At 46.3% G+C, this 18,751-nt stretch overlaps 2 protein-coding genes across 2 annotated transcripts; both read left to right on the forward strand.

Annotated features, from left to right (window-relative positions):
- Positions 1 to 644: 644 nt before the first annotated feature.
- On the forward strand, positions 645 to 2,031 carry DEFB121 (defensin beta 121). The gene is made up of 2 exons (XM_021689320.1): positions 645 to 702; positions 1,904 to 2,031. Exons 1-2 carry the CDS (start codon positions 645 to 647, stop codon positions 2,029 to 2,031), a joined length of 186 nt encoding a protein of 61 aa, XP_021544995.1.
- A 7,319-nt stretch (positions 2,032 to 9,350) lies between these two features.
- On the forward strand, positions 9,351 to 11,405 carry LOC110579662 (beta-defensin 119-like). The gene is made up of 3 exons (XM_021689318.2): positions 9,351 to 9,408; positions 10,543 to 10,712; positions 11,391 to 11,405. Exons 1-3 carry the CDS (start codon positions 9,351 to 9,353, stop codon positions 11,403 to 11,405), a joined length of 243 nt encoding a protein of 80 aa, XP_021544993.2.
- Positions 11,406 to 18,751: the final 7,346 nt, after the last annotated feature.

Genomic DNA, 18,751 nt, shown 5'->3' on the forward strand with positions numbered 1-18,751 from the left:
AACACCACAATGGGAGCAAATTGGCCTTTCCTTTGGCACCTAGGAAGATGCTACTTGTTCTTCTCAAACACACACTGTTAAAAGAAAGGTCTGTCGCCTCCCTGCTCATTGCACTCCACAAATGCTGACAAGTGGGGCCATTAGGTATTTCCCTCTGCTTCTGCCCTCCCCTTACTAATGAACCGCCAACATCGTAGGGTGTCCTCATTGCTGGAGGCAACCCAAGGAACACAGAAGTAGCCCTCCTTTTCTGTCTCATTGCTCTCTCTCTTTTCTTTTACCAGACATGAATTAATAGTAAAAACATTTTCCCCCTTCTTGGCTCCCCAGTTGTATTATAAACTTCCTCAAAGGCAAGGCTGTGTCCTCTTTTTGTTAATGTCTCTTCCCCCCTTATCCTGGCCTCCTCTGGAAGTTGCAGACAAGGTGGTGTATTCAGTGGCCAATCCACCAGTGTGGTTGACTACTTGCCCGTCTGTCCAATCTTCAATGACTGTTCCCTTTCTGGTTCACTGATCATGAGTCCGCCATGCTCCTCGGGGCAATAAATACCAGTCTGGACTGCCCAGAATGGAGCCCTCTTCCTGTCTTGCCAGCCCAGAAGCCTCCAAGCCTCCTAATCTCCCCCTGAGCCCCCAGCGTCCATGAAGCTCATTCTCGTGGTTTTGACTATTACCCTGCTCCTGGTCCAGGTCACCCAAGGTAAACAGGATCTCTCCTAAGGGGCAGTGGGTCATGTTCAGGGAATTCTAGGGTCTCTGACAGCCTGGGCTAGGAGAATGGCAGGCTCCACAGAGGCCTTTGGATGATCTCTGTAGCCAAGGGAAAATTTGAGTTGTCTGGTTCCAACTGATCTTGCCAGTGCCATTACTTGACACTCGGATCTCTGGCTCGCTCTGGAAAAGTGGAACATGATGATCTGGGCAGAGGGTATGTGCAAGAGAGAGATTTGGATGTGGAAGACAGTAAAAATAGGTACTTTTCCAAAAACAGTGTGGGGGAGGATTTGAATTTTGATCTATTGTTGCCTCCATGAAAATGGTTCCTGAATTTCTGATTGAGGATTCTTTTTTAAAATATTTTATTTATTTATCAGAGAGAGAGAGAAGGAAAGCACAAGCAGGGAGAGCAGCAGGCTGAGGGGGAGGGAGAAGCAGGCTCCCCGCTGAGCAGGGAGCCCGATGCAGGACTCGATCCCAGGACCCTGGGATCATGACCTGAGCTGAAGGCAGATGCTTCACCGACTGAGCCACCCAGGTGCCCCTCTGAGGATTCCGATTCCATTCTCAGGCAACCTCAGTTTATCCGGGCTACTTTAGCTTGTAGGTTCTGCGGAGCAGCTGTTCCTGATTATCTTGGCTGGTTAAGACCAGCAAAACGGCCTAGGATGTTGTGGAGAAGGGAGTAGGACATTCTTGGGAATTTTACCGATGCCCTAGAAGATGTCCAGATGGATTTATTTCAGATTCCTGTCCCATTTCATTGATATGGTCAGAGAGGGTACTGAGGGCAAAGGGGAAAGGGAGCTGATACGGGACACCTGGTTACACTATACTATGGGGGAGACGAAACCATGGAGAGAGGGGGACTGCCTGTCTCCCCCAAAGGAGCTGGCCAGGGAGGGGAAGCTGCCCAATAATAGGTCCCAGGCCACGGAGTGGGGAGGACTTTGGGATTGTGACTGAGGACACAAATGGGAGAAGAAAGGATAATGGCCCATCATCTCTCCTAAATCTGGAGGATGCCTTGTAAGGGCTTCTTCCCCATATATGTCCTGTTTCCCTTATTACTGGCTTCTCTGCTGGACTTTGACCTCCCCCTTCCCCCAGCCTTCTGCTTTATTTCAAGACTGATCCTGCCTTCTCCTTTTTTTTTTTGTTCTCTCCTTCCCTTTTGATTGCAGCCATGTATTGCTGGGGTAAGTTGGGAAGGTGCAAAACAACGTGTGAACAGAATGAAGTATTCCATATATTATGCACAGATGAAGCTAAGTGTTGTGTAAACCCCAAGAATGTACCTGTCAAAACTTGATCCTTGGGGCGCCTGGGTGGCTCAGTTGGTTAAGCGACTGCCTTCGGCTCAGGTCATGATCCTGGAGTCCCGGGATCGAGTCCCGGGATCTAGTCCCGCATCGGGCTCCCTGCTCAGCAGGGAGTCTGCTTCTCCCTCTGACCCTCCCCCCTCTCATGCTCTCTCTCTCTATCTCATTGTCTCTCTCAAATAAATAAATAAAATCTTAAAAAAAAAACCAAAACTTGATCCATAAGTGCACCTGGAAGCCTGGGGTAAGCTGTATAGTCTGACCCCTCTAGCCCAACGTTGAGTCCAACATCATTAGAGCCCACAGTTCTATTAAATCATTCTTGGCTGTACCATTTGCGTCTGGCAGTTCGGCCTCATTATACTTACAAATCAATAACAAAGGAAAGTGTGTGTGCAGATTAGGGAGAACGGGATGGACCAGTAGGTCGTAATAATCTGTTTTGCACATCGCTCCTAGCCTGCTGGCCCATAGCTTGTCCCAGATGATATAAATGAAGAATGTTCGTTCCATCCATCTGATTCTTGTTTTCTAGACCAGCACTGCCAATAGAACTTTCTGCAGTGATGGAATGTCCCGTCTCTGTGTTGTCCAATATGGTAACTACCAGCCACAGGTGGTTATTGAGCCTTCGAAATGCGGCTAGTGAATAAGTGCACAGAGTGACCTGTTGCATCCTTGTTTGTAACGCAAAAGCAAAACCCAAAAGCATTCTAAATGTCCATCAGTAGGAAAATGAAGTATCCATGCTAATGACGACTATGTCTCACCTAAAAAAGATGATGTAAACATACCTAACTCCGCAAGACATATTGTGGGATGAAAAAAGAAAGACATCCCCTGAAATGGAAAACAAAACATCACTTTTCTGAAGGTGTGTATATATGTATAAAGTCAGCAGGGGACAACAATGCAGATGCAGATCATTTGTTTTTTAAATCATTCCATAAATACATATTATGTGATTTTTATTAATATCTTTTCCCCTGAAAAGACATTAAGCTCCATGAGGATAGAAAAGAAAAAGAAAAAGAAATGTGGCTAGTGTAACTGGGGAACTGAGTATTTAATTTAATTTAATGTAATCTATACTTATGTTTAGATAGCTAAGTGTGGGTAGTGGTTATCATATTAGACACTGTAGCTTTAGGCTCTTGAGATACAGGCTGCTTCTTTTTCTCTACTTTCACTCCAAAAGGCTGCAACCCTCCCTGGATAAGACCTGCAAATCTACCCTGTTAGGGACTCCAGGATCGTGTCTCATCATTTTCTTCAACCTGCAGAGAGAGCTGGTATCAGGCCCCATGTGGGTTCCTGCTGCATCTCTTTCCTTTCCTCCCAGTTGGGGCCACATGATATTGAATTGTGGGCTAGTCTTTTTCCAGGACTGATCCTGAACTGAGACAATGGGTATCTTCCCATCACCTACTCACTCTCCAGTCCCTTCATATGAGAACGCTAAAACTGGCCTTAGCCATATGGCTTGCCTCCGTCATCCCCAGCACACCCCTCTGCTGTAACTTCCAGCCTCAGTGTCTAAGTCTTAATGAAAGTGTCAAAGGAAGAACACTGGATTCAGAATCAGAAGGTCTGGATTCAAATCCTTGACCACATATCCACCGCATGATGCTAGGCAAGGCATTTAACCTTCTCTTTTATCTTCTCATCTCTAAAGTGAGGATTCATCCCACCAGAGGCACAAGGCTGTTGTAAGATTAAATGAAATAACAGGTAGGAAATGTCCAGCACAGAGGCTAGCGCACATTTGATTCCCGTTAAGACTCCGGAGGCCCTCCTCTTCCCTTCTCGTATCAGGTCCGCCATCATGGCCCCTTGAGTCTTCCTTGGCAATGCCTTTGTACAAACCCTACTATTACGCTCTGCTCTCTTGGCTCAGTCCCTCCTTGGTGTCTTTCCTCTTCTTTCTCACACCTGATAATTCCCCCCCCCCCCCCCCCCCAGGTTACTTGAGCAGGCATAGAGAGTGAAAAGATCATTTTCTTTCTGCCCAGTTATTGGAAGGAGAGCCAGGACTTTGTATTCTAAATCCTGGCCTTCCTTTGCCACTGGGGAACTGAAAAAAAAAATGTATGTGTGTGTGTGAGAGAGAGATAGAACGAGTTTCAGGGGCTGCCCTGAAGACAACTCTCCCCCCTATCTTTGTTAGAGAGAACCAGGCACAAGGAATGCAGTTAGACAGGATTGTCTCAGGAGGCGTGGGATGGAGATTTCAGCTTCAAGTTCAGGAGAGGGGTGGCCTGGCGTTTGGCGGTGTTGAATCTCCGCACAACGGGAGAAGAGATGGGGGTTTGGTTCCCAGGCTGTTTGATAAAGCGCCCCGAGGTGCTAAGTCCTTGGATGGGACCACCGGCATGGAGACAGCCACCGTGATGGCTGTGGTCCTGGGAGACACAGCACAAGCCTCCATGGCTGGGCCTGTGGTCAGCGGGGAGGGCCCTGGTGAGCAACAATTCTCCAATGCCCAGAGCTGCCCGATGAATGGCTGGTGGAATTCATCAGCAGTAGCCCGAGCATGAAGAGCAAGAGAACTGAAGATCGTCATCATGAAGTAAGGAGCAGGTTCCTCCTCATTTCCCAGAATCATGGGGTCCTAGTAGGATCAAGAGGAGGAAGGCAGAAGACCCCAACAGTCACTGACATTGGGCATCTCCCCAACTTTGTAAGTGGCATCTTGGAGCTGAATTTAAAACGCACATAAATAAATAAAGCATTGGCTGAGGCTTGAGCATGGTGGCGCCTTCATGACTGGTGTGTGGCTATTAACGTGTTAACAACTCTCAGAAGCAACCCTCTCATCAGCACCGTGTCATGGCACATTGCTTGAAGCAGGACGCAGTCGGGGACATATTGGTGTAGCGCATCTCCAGCTGCCAGCCCCTCTATCATAGCCTCGCCACACTTGCATGCAAACTTGGCCTCATATTGCCTCTCTCAAGCCAAAGCCCCTCATCTGGATACTTTTCCTGCCTCACTGGGAAGGCGAGGAGAAGACGTGAGTACGTGCAAGTCAAAGAAGTCTGTCGAAGGCTGTGATTTTATGGTGTTCATTTCTTCCACCTTCTTGTCATATATTTTTTAAAGATTTTATTTATTTATTTGAGAGACAAAGAGCAGAAGCAGGGGGAGGGGCAGAAGGAGGGGAGAGGGACCAGCAGAGTCCCCACTGAGCTGGAAGCCTGACTCGGGGCTCGATCCCAGGACTCCGAGATAATGACCTGAGCTGAAGTCAGATACTTAACAGACTGAGCCACCCAGGGGGTCCCCCTTCTTGTCATATTATTAACCTCACAGGTTAGAGGGAGGGTTCGCCGAGATAGAGTAAAAGTACGTGGCCTGTGTGGGACCTGCTGGGAACTCGATCGCTAGCACTTGCCTTCCCCGCTGCACCATGGGATTCAGGCTGCAGGGCGTGGGCAGCCTTTCAGGAGCTGAAAAATGCAACTGTGCAGATTTCAGGGGGTGGGGGGTGCAGGTCTTAGAGAACTGGCCAGGCCGGGCTGTACCGTGTGGGAGGCATTACCAAGGCTGAAGCTACGGTCTGTTCTGGTCTTGGCAGGATCCAGGAGATACCACACAGTTCCCAGGGGCCAAGTTGGCTCTCTGACCAATGTCTGCCTCTTTCCCTATCTCCTGGTCTCTTCTCCCATGGTGGCTTCTCCCACACTGGCCACATTGGCAACCCGTGCCCCCTGCTGCCCACTGCCCTTAGCCTTGGCCTGGTCTCCTGGCTTAACAGAAAATCACCAGGCAACTGTCGTGCTCCGGAGTCAGAGCACGTAGGGGCTCGAGGGGGACCGTGGGGCTGAACTGGACAGAACTCTAGGCCCTGGCACTTGATGGTCTGAGAACAAATACACATGTGCACATGTACTCAAGAACATACAAACAGGGCTCCTGGGTGGCTCAGTTGGTTAAGCGACTGCCTTCGGCTCAGGTCATGATCCTGGAGTCCCCGGATCGAGTCCCGCATCGGGCTCTCTGCTCGGCGGGGAGTCTGCTTCTCCCTCTGACCCTCCCCCCTCTCATGCTCTCTCTCATTCTCTCTCTCAAATAAATAAATAAAATCTTTAAAAAAAAAAAAGAACATACAAACACACACCCACCCGATTACAAGTCTACACACAAATGACACGCAAGTATAAACATACACATAAATATTCAAGTACTCACATATACAAAGTACCCACAAATAACCCGGGCACACAAAATATACATAAAATGCACAAAATGTGAGCATACACAGCTATGCACAAATTTACACATACACACAAGTACATATAAACACAATGTAAGGCAAATATAATCTCAGATCCCCAACTAGAGATGCGCTATAGCAATTAACCCATCTTTTTCTGTTTCTCCTTATCTCAGTCAAGGCTGTTTCTCTGAATCATCCCATGCTTCCTGGCAATCTCTGTCTACAAGGATTCATAAAGGGGCTTATGAAATATTGCAAAGAACTGTCACAAGGCGGGGCCTGGAATCCCCGGAAAGAACTTCTGGTCTGTTACAATAATAAAGCAGATCTTTCTACTGCAGGCAGGAAGTGTCAGGTGTGTTATGTCCTCACTAAATACTTTCTGTGGATTCGCTCGTCTGGTCCTCCTTAATAACCCTACGAAGTCAGTACGATTATTACCCCCATTGTGCAGCCAAAGAACCAGGTTCAGAGTTGCTAACATTTTCTAAGGTACTACAGGTAGCAGATGAACTTCAGAACCCAGGCTTGCCAACATCCTGCTCTGCTGTCCGGTTCCGTGCCAAGTCCTGCAGACGCTGAATGACATCCTCAAGGACATCCAAGCAGCTCCGTTCCCAGCTCTGGACCAGATAGAATGCCTGGGATCTCCACTGCCCTTGCTGGATGTTTTCTCCTTTTACCCCCTTTCTGTTTGTGCTCTCCCGGCGACAATGCAGGCCATGTGATGATTTCTCCCTGGAGGAGAAAGAGCCTCCTTGCTAGCCTTCCCTTGCTTGCCTCTGCCTTGGCAATTATCTTCAGTCTGGACTGCCAGAGTGATTTTTCTAGGCTAAAAAAAAAAAAAAAAATCTGACCATGCCCCCACAGTCCTCTCTAAAAGATCTTACTATTCCCCATGGCTCACAGGACGGCTTCTCCAGCCCTGAGCATGGCATTGAAGCTCCCCGCCCCCCACACGTGGTGGCTGCCTCATGTCCCTCCGGGTCTCCCCTTCTGTTTCAAACATTCACAACCACAGCCGTTTGCTGACCATTCTCCTGACTTCCCTCTGCGGAAATCGGCTTTCTCTCGTCCGTTCTTCTCCCCACCCAGGAAGCCCTGGAGCAGTTCATGTCCTCTGACCAAGCCTCAGTTTTGTTAGATGTGAGTTGGAGGTTTATGATTGCCCCTTCTGATGGTAATAAAAAAGATAAGTATGAGGATGATGATAATAATGATAATGAAAAACAACAATACTAATAAATAATTATTCAACACTTACTATGTGTCAGGTACTTTGCTAAGCAATTTACATAAGTTATCCATCCCATTTAATTAAATCAGAGATAGTTCGATCTGTATTTTATCGTAGGATGCTCAGGAAATTTACCTCGCTCGGGGTCAACAGGTATCAAATGTCAGGGCCAACACTCAAATTCAAATCTGTGTGAAATCAAAACCCATGCTCCATTCCTGGTATTCTAGGATTCTAGAATTCTCTTCTCTCTTCTCTTTTCATAGTTTCTGAAGTGCTGCCAGAAGCCCAATCCTTATTCAGCTTCTTGAGACGCTGGACCGAAGGGACACAGTCCATGTGCTTTATCTACACTCTGGAAGGACTTGGGTTACTACCCCATTAGATCACTTCTCCCAGGTCACTTTCTCAGTGTATGTTATTTATTCAGACCATAGGTATTTATTAAGTTCCTGTGATGTGCTGGGTGTGTCAGAGGTTGTTAGCTCTTCCCCAATACCCTTCCTTCCCTTCTTCTTAGTAAGACTACCCCTGCATTTTAGCTAGCCATGGTTGCCCAGAATAAAGAAAACCTTTCCAGCCTACCCTGCAGCTAGGTGTGGCCATCTGAATAAGTTCTGGCCAATACGCTGAAGTGGAAGAGGTGTGTGCAGATTCTGAGTGGCGTCCCTTAAAGGGAACGGCGTGCACTTCATTTCCCTCTTTCTCTTCTCTGGCAGGAACTGGGACAGCCCTCTTGGGTCATCAGACAAAGCTGCCTGGGCAGGATGGCAGAGTGCCAAGCTAGGGGCAATCTTGCTCCCTGCCGAATCAGGAAGCTGCTTGACCAGATTTGTCCATAAGAAAGAAATCAATGTCTATCTTTTGGAATCTTTGTTTGGGGAGAATGTCTGTTCAAACAGTTGAATTAATATCCTAATCCAGGTGATGTTATGGGCAGTGGGGTTACAAGACAAATTTCTGACATTCTAATGGGGGAAGACACAAAGATTAACCATGTAAAATAAAGTTGAAAAGAACAGATAAATCTAAGCAGGTCATGAATCAAGTTATAATGACATGGAGTGACTGTAGGTGGGAGTACCCTCATCTAGGGTGACCAGGAAAAGCCGATCCAGGAGGTGACATTCGAGATGAGACTGAATGATAAACAGGAGCCGGCCCTGGAAGGTCTGCAGGAAGAACTTTACAGGAAGAACAAATAGCAAATGCTAAAGCCCTGAACTGGGAACTAGATTGGCAAGTTCAAGGTTCAGAAAGACATGCCCATGTATCCTTCTGTTAGAAAGTTGAGAATAAGTATTTTTTAATAGATATTCATGTATTTTTTAAAATATATATTTAAATTTATTTATGAGAGAGAGAGCACGAGTGGGGGTGGGGGGATTGGGAGGGGCAGAGGGAGAGGGAGAAGCAGACTTCTGGCTGAGCAGGGAGCCCCACCGACCTCGGGACTTGACATAGGGCTGGAACCCAGGACCCCAAGATCAAGACCTGAGCCAAAAGCAGATGCTTAACCAACTGAGCCACCCAGGTGCCCCCAATATGTATTTGTGTATTAATTAATTAGTTCTCTTGTGGGTCTTGAGAGGCCAACGGGCTGCCTGTCTCCTCAGCAGGAAGGAAACCCACTGTTGGCATGGGTGCTGGCCAGTTTCCCACACTCTCATCTTGTGCTTGGCTACATCTGCTACACACTGTCCTTTGGCCTGGCTGATCTCATATAAATCCTCTCCCGCTAGAATTCACTGCCCACAACCCTGCCAATAAAAGCGAGGCTCATCCCCGCTGCAGAGAACTCTATTTCCCTCCCCTGCTGCAAGGCCACCTCCTTCTCCTGTGACCTGGCAGCCATGAAGTTTCTTTTCCTCTTTCTTGTCATCCTTCTGGCCATGGATCCAGTGCTCTCAGGTAACTTGGGTCTCTCTCAAGTGTCTGGGATCTTGGTCATGAACTTCTTGCTTTCCTCTCCCCTCCACTGCGGGCAGCACAAAACTTTTCCTCCTTTGATGGGGCTTTGGGAGGTTTCCCCAGGACCAGCTCACATCCACATCTCTGATTCTTTTTTGCCAAGGTGGTGGGACGGTAGCTCTTTGGAGCACCTGACACTTAAGGGCAGGGTGGTGTTCTGGTGGGATCTTGGGAGAAGGTGTATGGGTGACGGGGTTGGGTGCAGATTGGGAACTTGTTGGGGACTTTGGGGCATTAAGAGTAGAGGCTGAGGGTGAGCTGTGATGGGGAGAAACACTTTGGGGTTGGAGTGGTAGGGGGAAGATTAGGATGAGCTGGAGGTAAGGTGCTGGGCTCCCCTGATGGTTTGGGGCGGGTTGGGGAGCGGATGGGATTTTGGGTTGAGTGGAGGTGGTGCTGGGGGTAGACTGGAGCTTGGGCTGGAACTGAGAGCTGGTACTGAATAGTGCAGGGTGTCTGATGACTGCAGCTTAGGACTGAGGTTGGTGACTTGATTAAATTTGGGTTTGGCTTGGAGTTCAGGCTCAAGGGGCATTGAGTTGGGTAGGGCTGGGAGTTCTACTTAAGATTGGACTGGGTTCTGAGTTTGAATTGGGGGAATAGGGTTAAGGAGGATTGGAGATTGGGTTGTGGCTGGACCCAGGTGAGCTTAAGTTGGGACCAGGCTATTGATTAGGAGCTGGGTCTTTTGAAATGAGGGTGAATCTCCTCCAACCCCTAATATCACAGGTAAAGTTTATTGTCCTTTCCCCATCATTCCCAAGCTCCATTAGGGGAGATCTTCATTGGCATCAACTGATCCCAAAGTTAGGAGTAGCAGGTTGGGGGATGGGAAGACAGAGGGTGGGATGCCTGAAAAAGGCTTTCCTAAAAGCCTTGGGGTTCCCAAATCTGGAACAACTGTCTCAATTCCCTCCCCTCTCAAGATCATTTCTCCCTTTCCTGGGACTGGGTTCACTGTTAGTTACTCAACCGTCTCCCTTTCCCCCTTGCCCTGTTCCTCCTCTGCCTCTTCTTGTCTCGCCACTTGAGGGATACTAACATCTGCTTAATGGTTGTTCCTGTGCCCAACAGCAGAGTGTTGGATGGATGGAAAATGCCGGTTGGTGTGCAAAAATGATGAAGATAGTGTCATACGCTGCGCAAATCGTAAACGGTGCTGTGTCCCTAGTCGTTACTTAACAGTCCAGCCAATGACAGTTGAAAGAATGGAACCCTGGACCGTTCCCCACACACCCAAACCAGTAAAACAAAAGACCAGATCCAGACCTGGCAGTAGACATTATGGATAGAAATGGCTTTGTTTCGGGTTCCTTAGCTCCCACATTCCATTAAAACTCACAAATCTGTTTCTTGTGTCCGTCAATCATGAGGAATGATGCTTCAAATGTATTGAGGGCGGGGGGGGTGTGGCTGATGGCAGGATGGGGGTTAAGAGGTAGCAGAGAGACATTGCTGGGGCTTGGCCACAGCAATGGGATGATAGTTACAGTCTTGAAGACAGTTCCTCATCTACCAGCTGCAGGAAAGTCTATTGGAGTGGGTTGAGGAGCACATCCGGGGAAGCCAAGAGACTTAAAGGCACAGCTGGTACCAAGAGCGGGGGAGAACCGCTGGGTGGGAGAGTTGCTCCATCTTGGGGGTGAAAAGGCTGGGGGTGCACAGAGACCGAGTAGAGCCCAAATCCTTGGGTTTCTAAGGAAGTTGGTTGAGATGCCTTTTGATGCTGGAGGCCCCACAGCCCCAAAGATCAGAAGATTTCCAAGTGCTAAAAAAAGATAAAGCACATGAACTTACCCATTTATAAATGAGTTTGTTCACTCTTCAGTTCTTCCTTTCTTTCATGGATTTGATCATTCCGTCACCCCAGCTCTTCCACTCACCACTGTCAGACTCTGCTTATATCCCCCTCCACGCTTCAGCTTCCCCAGCTGTGAGGTTGGAACCCTAGAATCTATCTCAGGATTGTGGGAAGCGGGAGAGGAGATAATGGAGCTCACAGTGCCCAGTACATTGTGAGCCCTATAAATGTTAGCTGTTGCTATTATTGCTCATTGATTTCTTCAAGTATTTAAGGAATATGTGTGCTGTGTGCCTTCCAGCTGTGTTAGACTCTGAGGGACATAGAAGCCTGTCTCATTTGAACTAAGAATTTAGCCTGGGAGGAGACTAACCCATGGGGAATATTCGAGAATTCTGATCAGGAATCTAGAGGACCTGGGTGTCTTCCTTGCTTTGTTATCTCAAATCCTATTCTCTGGGCCCCATTCATCCAACACGGTTGTTCACCCCTGAACTGTGTTCTCTGCAGTGAGGTCAGATACCAGGAGTCCTCTGTAAAGCATGGTGCGTGACATAGAGACGGATAGAAGGGGTTCACTCTGATCCATGGAGATAATTTGTTCTCAGTTCATTATTTCTGCTCTTAGACTCTGGGGAGAGAGACACCTCTTCCTCTGATCCTGGTCCTACTCTGGGCATCCTCTGATTATGTCCTTCCCCATGGGGTTAGGAGTCAATGGGGGCAAGTGGGATATATCCATTTAGAGACGGTGCCCTCCTCTCCTTCCAAGACCATGATTTGAGCAGCTGGAGCCTGGAATTCCCTGCCCAGAGAACACTTGTGCTTGCTTCCAGGGACCACGTGGGCTTTCCCCTGGAAGATGGGGCCCACTATGTGTGCACCTTAGGCAGGAAGAGTACCAAGGGACACTCCTGTTTGAGGTGCGGGGGGCCAGCTTGGATGTTCAGGCTGGAGTGTCCATGTCTTGCATGAGAGAGTTCTCACAGTGTGGGGCAGAGTTGGGGATGAGGGAGAAGAGAGCTGGGCTGTGGGCTGAGCCAGCTCCCCTCATGCCACCTTGTTCCTGCACAGAACTCTGAAGAATCCAAGCATTATAAATTCAAATCTGCTCTTTCATGTCATTATGAAGGGCTATTTCACAAAGGGCCATGGGATAGATTTTATTTGTCCCACTTGTTAGCTTGATTCATAACTGTTAAATATGCAGACATACGGCAGATGAGCCTCCATTTGCATTCCTGCACCAGGACCCACAAACTTTGGGTTGGGCCTGGAATTTGGATCGTGCTCTGGTTCACAACCCATCTCCAAGCTCCCTGCAGAGGCAAGGGCTGCTGCAGCTGTGCTTTCCACATTCTCGACACCTGTGTGATCGCGGGAGACTCTTAGGCTGCCCAGCAGAGCTACCTGGGCCCCGAGGCCCTGGGTAAGACCATCCAAAATAGTTCCTCACTGGCTTCTCTGCCTCCAGGTTTTCTTTGCATTGGGGTCTATTATCAGAGGGATTCTTTCTAGAAGATTCATCCGACCATGTTACTCTCCTGCTTAGATGGCTTCTTTGGCTCCCTCCTGCCCAGGGTCGGGTCTGAAGGCCTTGGTGGCCCAGCTTCATCTCCCATGACTACTGCTTACGGATCAACCCTCTCCAACCTTGCTTTTGTCCATGGTTCCCCTCTACCTTGTCCCCACCACCAGGATCATCTCTGTGATGAACTCCTTCTCACCCTCAAAGTGCAGTTGATGTCCCTACCCAGGAAAGCCTTCCATAAGCTCTGTCTCACTATTTCTTAATAATTATAATACTAGTAGCTATAATAATAGTTCCAATTGTCACTCCTTATGTGTCAGGCACTGTGCTTGCTGTTCATGGGCCTGAAGTCATCCCATTCTTGCAACAACCCTCTGGGTTTTTTTTTTAAAGATTTTATTTATTTGTGCGAGAGAGAGAGGGAGGCAGGAAGAGGGAGAAACAGGCTCCTTGTTAAGCAAGGAGCCTGATGTGGGACTCGATCCCAGGACCCTGGGATCATGACCTGAGCCAAAGGGAGACACTTCACCGACTGAGCCACCCAGGCGCCCCACAACAACCCTCTGATTATCCCTATCTTACTGATGAAGAAACTGGGACCTAGACAGGTGGTATAATTAGCCAAGGTCACACAACAGTAAGATAGAGCCGGGATTCCAACTAAGTTCTGATTGGCTTCACAAAGTGTCAGCCTTAAGCAGGGATGACTCATATCACATTATTACATAATTATTTATTCACAGCTCACTTCTCACCAATCCCCCAAACACACACATACTGGATGGAAATGCTCGGAGGTTGAGACAGCGTCTTATTTACATCTGTATGCTGGGTGATGCCAGGTTCCAGGAATCAGCGTGGGGTCCTTCCTGGGCTAGAGGGATTGGAGGACTGTGGGATCAGATATATATGGCTCTGGCTGGCAGTGACAGGAAGGATGCAGAGCAGCTCCGGGGGCTTTCTCAAGTTGGTTCTCTTATTCACCAGTTAGTTTGCTCTCAGAAGACATAGATTTCATAGTGTGGGAGGTGGTCTGGGGACAGTCGAAGGGTTCCCCAGTACTGGGGCCTGTTCTTAATGTCATGCCCTCACCAAATTCATTCATTATGAGAAACTCAGTCCACAACATTAAGAATCTCCTTCGTGCTTAACACGTGCACACAGAGACAACCCTGGGGCGTGATAGAATGGTGAGGAGAGAAAAAGGCTTGGAACTCACCATCGAGCCATGTGAAGTTTTTAGAAAGCACTTAACCCCATGTCTGAGTCTCTGGACTTGGGGTCTGGGCATGTGAAATTTTGAAAATTCCCTCAGATTATTCCTTTGGGAGATAAAACTCCACCCCTTCCAAGTCCCCTGCCAGATTTCCTTCGTTCCTAATAGCCCCCAAACTGTGAGACTCTCTGAGCTGGGCAACTTCCCCTTATCTTCCCATTTCACAGGGGGGAAACTGAGGTCCAAGGAGGAACCGTGGCCTACGTTCATACGTAGGTTCGAGACAGTGCTGGGATTAGTAAACAGTCTTCTCTGATTTCTGGTGAGGGGGCTGAGGGGATGTAGAAGGAATATGACGTAGATATAGACAGTGAGTGGTGGCATATAGTGACATGGGGCTGACGGGAGGCCAGGAGTTGGGAGCTGCAAAGCCCCTGACAAAACTGTGAAGCCCTTTTTTGGGTGCCACGGCCTCTCTCCAGGGGGAAAGGTTGAAGCAGACTGGTCCGCCTGACCCACCTTCTCAGAAGCACACTCCGTACACCCCTCTTTCGGATGCTAATCTCACAATGGCCCTTCTTCTCAGGGAAGATGGAAACGAATCTTATCTCTGGGGGATAAGCTTCTCTGGTCAAAATTACATGGAGTAGATCCTTTTTATTCAATGCAAGGGCTTAGGATATCTATGTGTGTGTGTGTGTGTGTGTGTACATCAGACTTCGTGTTAAACCCATTTGGACACAAGAGACCCTATGTGCCTACCACCAAGTTCAAGGCCTGGCAAAGACTGGGTGTTGCTTACTGTTGGTGGAATGAAAGAGAGGCCCATGAACGCCAGGTTCAGAAGTTTGGGCTTGATGTTGAAGACAATAGAGGGCCATGGTTCCAGCTGTTATTATCCAGAGAGGTACCAACCTTTCCCAGCCCCATCTCAGCATGTGGAGAAGGCAGCTCTGTACCTCAGAAAGAATATGGGCTTGGAGCCATAGTGAGTGGAGTTCGAGGCCTCACTCTGCCTCTAACAGTTACGGGGCCTTTGCCAAGAACACTGTCTCTCTGAGCCTCCATTCCATAATGCAAGAAGGAAAAATAGAGACGTCTACTTCAGAAGGTTATAGTAAGGAGGGCATGTATTGCATGGAGCACTGGGTGTTATACCCAAACAACGAATCATGGAACACTAGATCAAAAACTACTGATTTACTGTATGGTGACTAACATAATAAGAAAAAAAGAAGGTTATAGTAAACATTTAACAACTTAACATAAATCAAATGGCTCACAGTGGGTGATTTGCAAATGGTAATGGTCATTATTTTTATTTCTCTTTCCAGTCAAAGGATCATTCCTGTTTTGGAGACCTCAGTCGCAAGGGGGAATAATAATAATATTAATGGTTAACATTTACTGAATGCTTAATCTAGACTAGGAACTGTGTCTCTGGTTTCTAGGTGTGCACAGCCTCCAAAAAAAAAAAAAAAATCTCTGGTTACCACCGAAGGACTAATGTCTGTCTAATTTCAAGGGACTATTCCCAAACTAATAGTTCATAGTTGTAGCATAGGCAGAAATGGGTCCTTCAGAAAGGATCTTTATGTGACAATGAAAACAACATTTATTTAGTTAACATTTATTTAGTGCTATGTGCCAGTCCCTATTTGCTTTCCATTTATTAAGCTATTTTTTAAGATTTGTTTATTTATTTGAGAGAGAGAGAGGGAGAGAGCATGTGAGTGAGCGGGGGCCGAGGGAAAGGAGAATCTCAAGCAGACTCCCTGTTGAGCACGGAGCCGGAGGTGGGACTCTGATCCCGCAACCCTGAGATCACAACCTAAGCTGAAACCAAGAGTCAGACACTTAACCAACTGCACCATCCAGGCAGCCCACCATTTATTAAGCTATTAACACAACTCTAAGTGTTAGGGACTATTACAGTCTACGCTCTACAGATGAAGGAAGGGTAGAAGAGGGAAGTAAAGAAATTTGTTAAAGGTTACCCAGCAAATAAAGCAGGAGCTGGGATTTGAACTTGAGGTTTCTTGACTTCATTTCCTGTTCTTTTAACCCCTGTGTAGCTCCTTAGGTTATTTTATTTGTGTTCTAACTTATTTATTTCAGCTTTATTGAGATATAATTGGCATATAAACATATAAGATATTTAAATTGTGTATCTTGGCAATTTGATTGCGAAAGGGTCTCCCCCCACCCTGTCTAGTTAATTCCTCACATCCATCACCTCACAAATTTATCTTTTTTGGGGGGGGGAGAATATTTAAGATGTACTCTCTTAGAAAATGTCAATTATGCAATAGAGTGTTATCATCTATGCTCACCGTGTTGTACATTAGATCCTCAGACCTTATTCATCTCATAGCTGTTTGTACCCTTTAACCAACCTCTCCCTATTTCCCCCACCCCACTTCCGGGCAATCACTTCTCCACTTCCTGTTTCTATGAGTTAGACTTTTTTTTTAAGATTACATATATGAGTGATACCATGCAGTATTTGTCTCTGTCTGGCTTATTTCAGTTAACATAATGCCCTCAAGTTCCATTCATGTTGCTGCAAATGGCAGAATTTCCTTCTTTCTCGTGGCTGAGTAATATTCCATTATATATTTATGCCACGTCTTCTTTAGTCATTCATCTGTTGTTTCCCCATGTTTGCTATTGTGAGTAATGCTGCAGTAGACATGGGACTACAGATATCTTTTTGAGATTTTGTTTTCATTTCCTTTGGATATTTGCCCAGAAGAGGGATTGCTGGATCATATGATAGTTCTATTTGTAGTGTTTTGAGGAAAATATTGTTTTCTATTGTGGCTGCACCCATTATATTCCCACCAACAGTGCACAAGGGTTCCATTTTCTCCACACCCTTATCAATTTTTTATTTTGAAATAATTGTTGATTCATAGGAAATTGCAAAGATAGTACAGAGAGAGGTCCATGTACCTTTCATGCAGTTTCCCCCCCAAAGATTATATTTTACAGAACTATATAGTATGATATACAAACCAGGAAACTCATATTGCTGCAGTGGGTGTGCATACTTCTATGACATTTTATCACAAGTGTAGAGTCATGTAACCACCACTATGATCAAGATACAGAGCTGTTCTATCAGCATAAAGATCTTCCCTCTGCTACTCCTTAAAAAAAAAAAAGGTTTATTTATTTCTTTTAGAGAGTGAGTGAGAGCCAGTGTGGGAAGGGGCAGAGGGAAAGAATCTTCAGGCAGTGCCCCTTCATCCCGCTGAGCGCGGATCCCAATACGGGGCTCGATCCCACAACCCATGAGATCATGACCTGGGCTGAAACCAAGAGCAGGATGCATAACCAGCTGAGCCCCTCAAGTGCCCCCCTTCTGCACAGCAGGAGAGTTTCAGCAACACAGATTTTCTTCCTGCCTCCACCCTCTGCCACAATCCTTAACCTTTGGCAACCACTGATGTTTCTTATCTCTCTAATTTCTATCATTTTAAGAGTGTTGTATAAATGGAATCATATGTAATCTTTTGAGATTGGTTTTTTTTAGTCAGCACTATGCTCTTGAGACCCATCCAAGTTGTGTGCATCAATTTTTTTTAATCTTCAAAAAAGATCATTCCTTTTAAATCTGACTAGTTCCAGCCAATGCATTAGAGCAAGAAAGAAATTAAGGCATACAGGTTAGAAAGGAAGAAATGAAACTATTTGCAGATGTCATAATGGTTTCTGTAGAAAATCCCAAGGAATTTACAAACAAAAAATCTAGAACTAATAATTAAATTCAGTAAGGCCACATACAAGATACAAGATAGATACAAGATACAATATACAATACAATATACAAAAATTAATTACATTTCTATATACTATCATTGAACATGTGAACACTGAAATTAAAACTACAGTACCATTCACAATCACTCCAAAAAATATAAAATGCTTAGGTATATATCTGATAAAACATGTGTAGCAATTGTATGCTGAGAACTACAGAATGTTGATAAAAGAAATCAAAGATTTAAATAAATGAAGAAACATACCATGTTTATAGATTGTAAGATTCAACAAGCAGGAGGCGCCTGGATGGCTCAGTGGGTTAAGCGTCTGCCTTTGGATCAGGTCATGATCTCAGGGTCCTGGGATTGAGCCTCACATCAAGCCCCACATCTGGCTCCCTGCTCAGTGGGGAGCCTGCTTCTCCCTCTCCCTCAGCCCCTCCCCCTGCTTGTGCTCTCTCTCTCTTTCTCATGTACTCTCTAAATAAATAAATAAATAAATAAATAAAACCTTTAAGAAAGAAAAGATTCAACAAGCAAAGATGCCAATTCTCCTCAAATTGATAGACACTCTTAATACAATTTCTATCAAAATCCCAGCAACATTTTTGTAGATATAGACAAGATTATTTTGTCTATATCTTGCCTTTAGAGAAATCCACAAAGGAATGAGAATAGCTAAAACAAGTTTGAAGAAAAAGAATAAAGCCAGATTTCAAGGCTTGTATAGCTAAGGTAATCAAGACCGTGTGATATGCGTGGAGAGATAGCATATGGATCAATGGAACAGAATAGGAAATCAGAAATAGCCCCCCATGTGTACAACCAACTGATTTTTCAAAATGTGCAAAAGAAATTTAATGGGAGAAAGATATGTTTTTCAACAAATAGTGCTGGAGCAATTGGACATTGGAAAGAAAGAGAAAGAAAGAAAGAAAGAAAGAAAGAAAGAAAGAAAGAAAGAAAGA

Source organism: Neomonachus schauinslandi, chromosome 10, assembly GCF_002201575.2.
Source record: "Neomonachus schauinslandi chromosome 10, ASM220157v2, whole genome shotgun sequence".
Taxonomy (NCBI): Eukaryota; Metazoa; Chordata; class Mammalia; order Carnivora; family Phocidae; genus Neomonachus; species Neomonachus schauinslandi.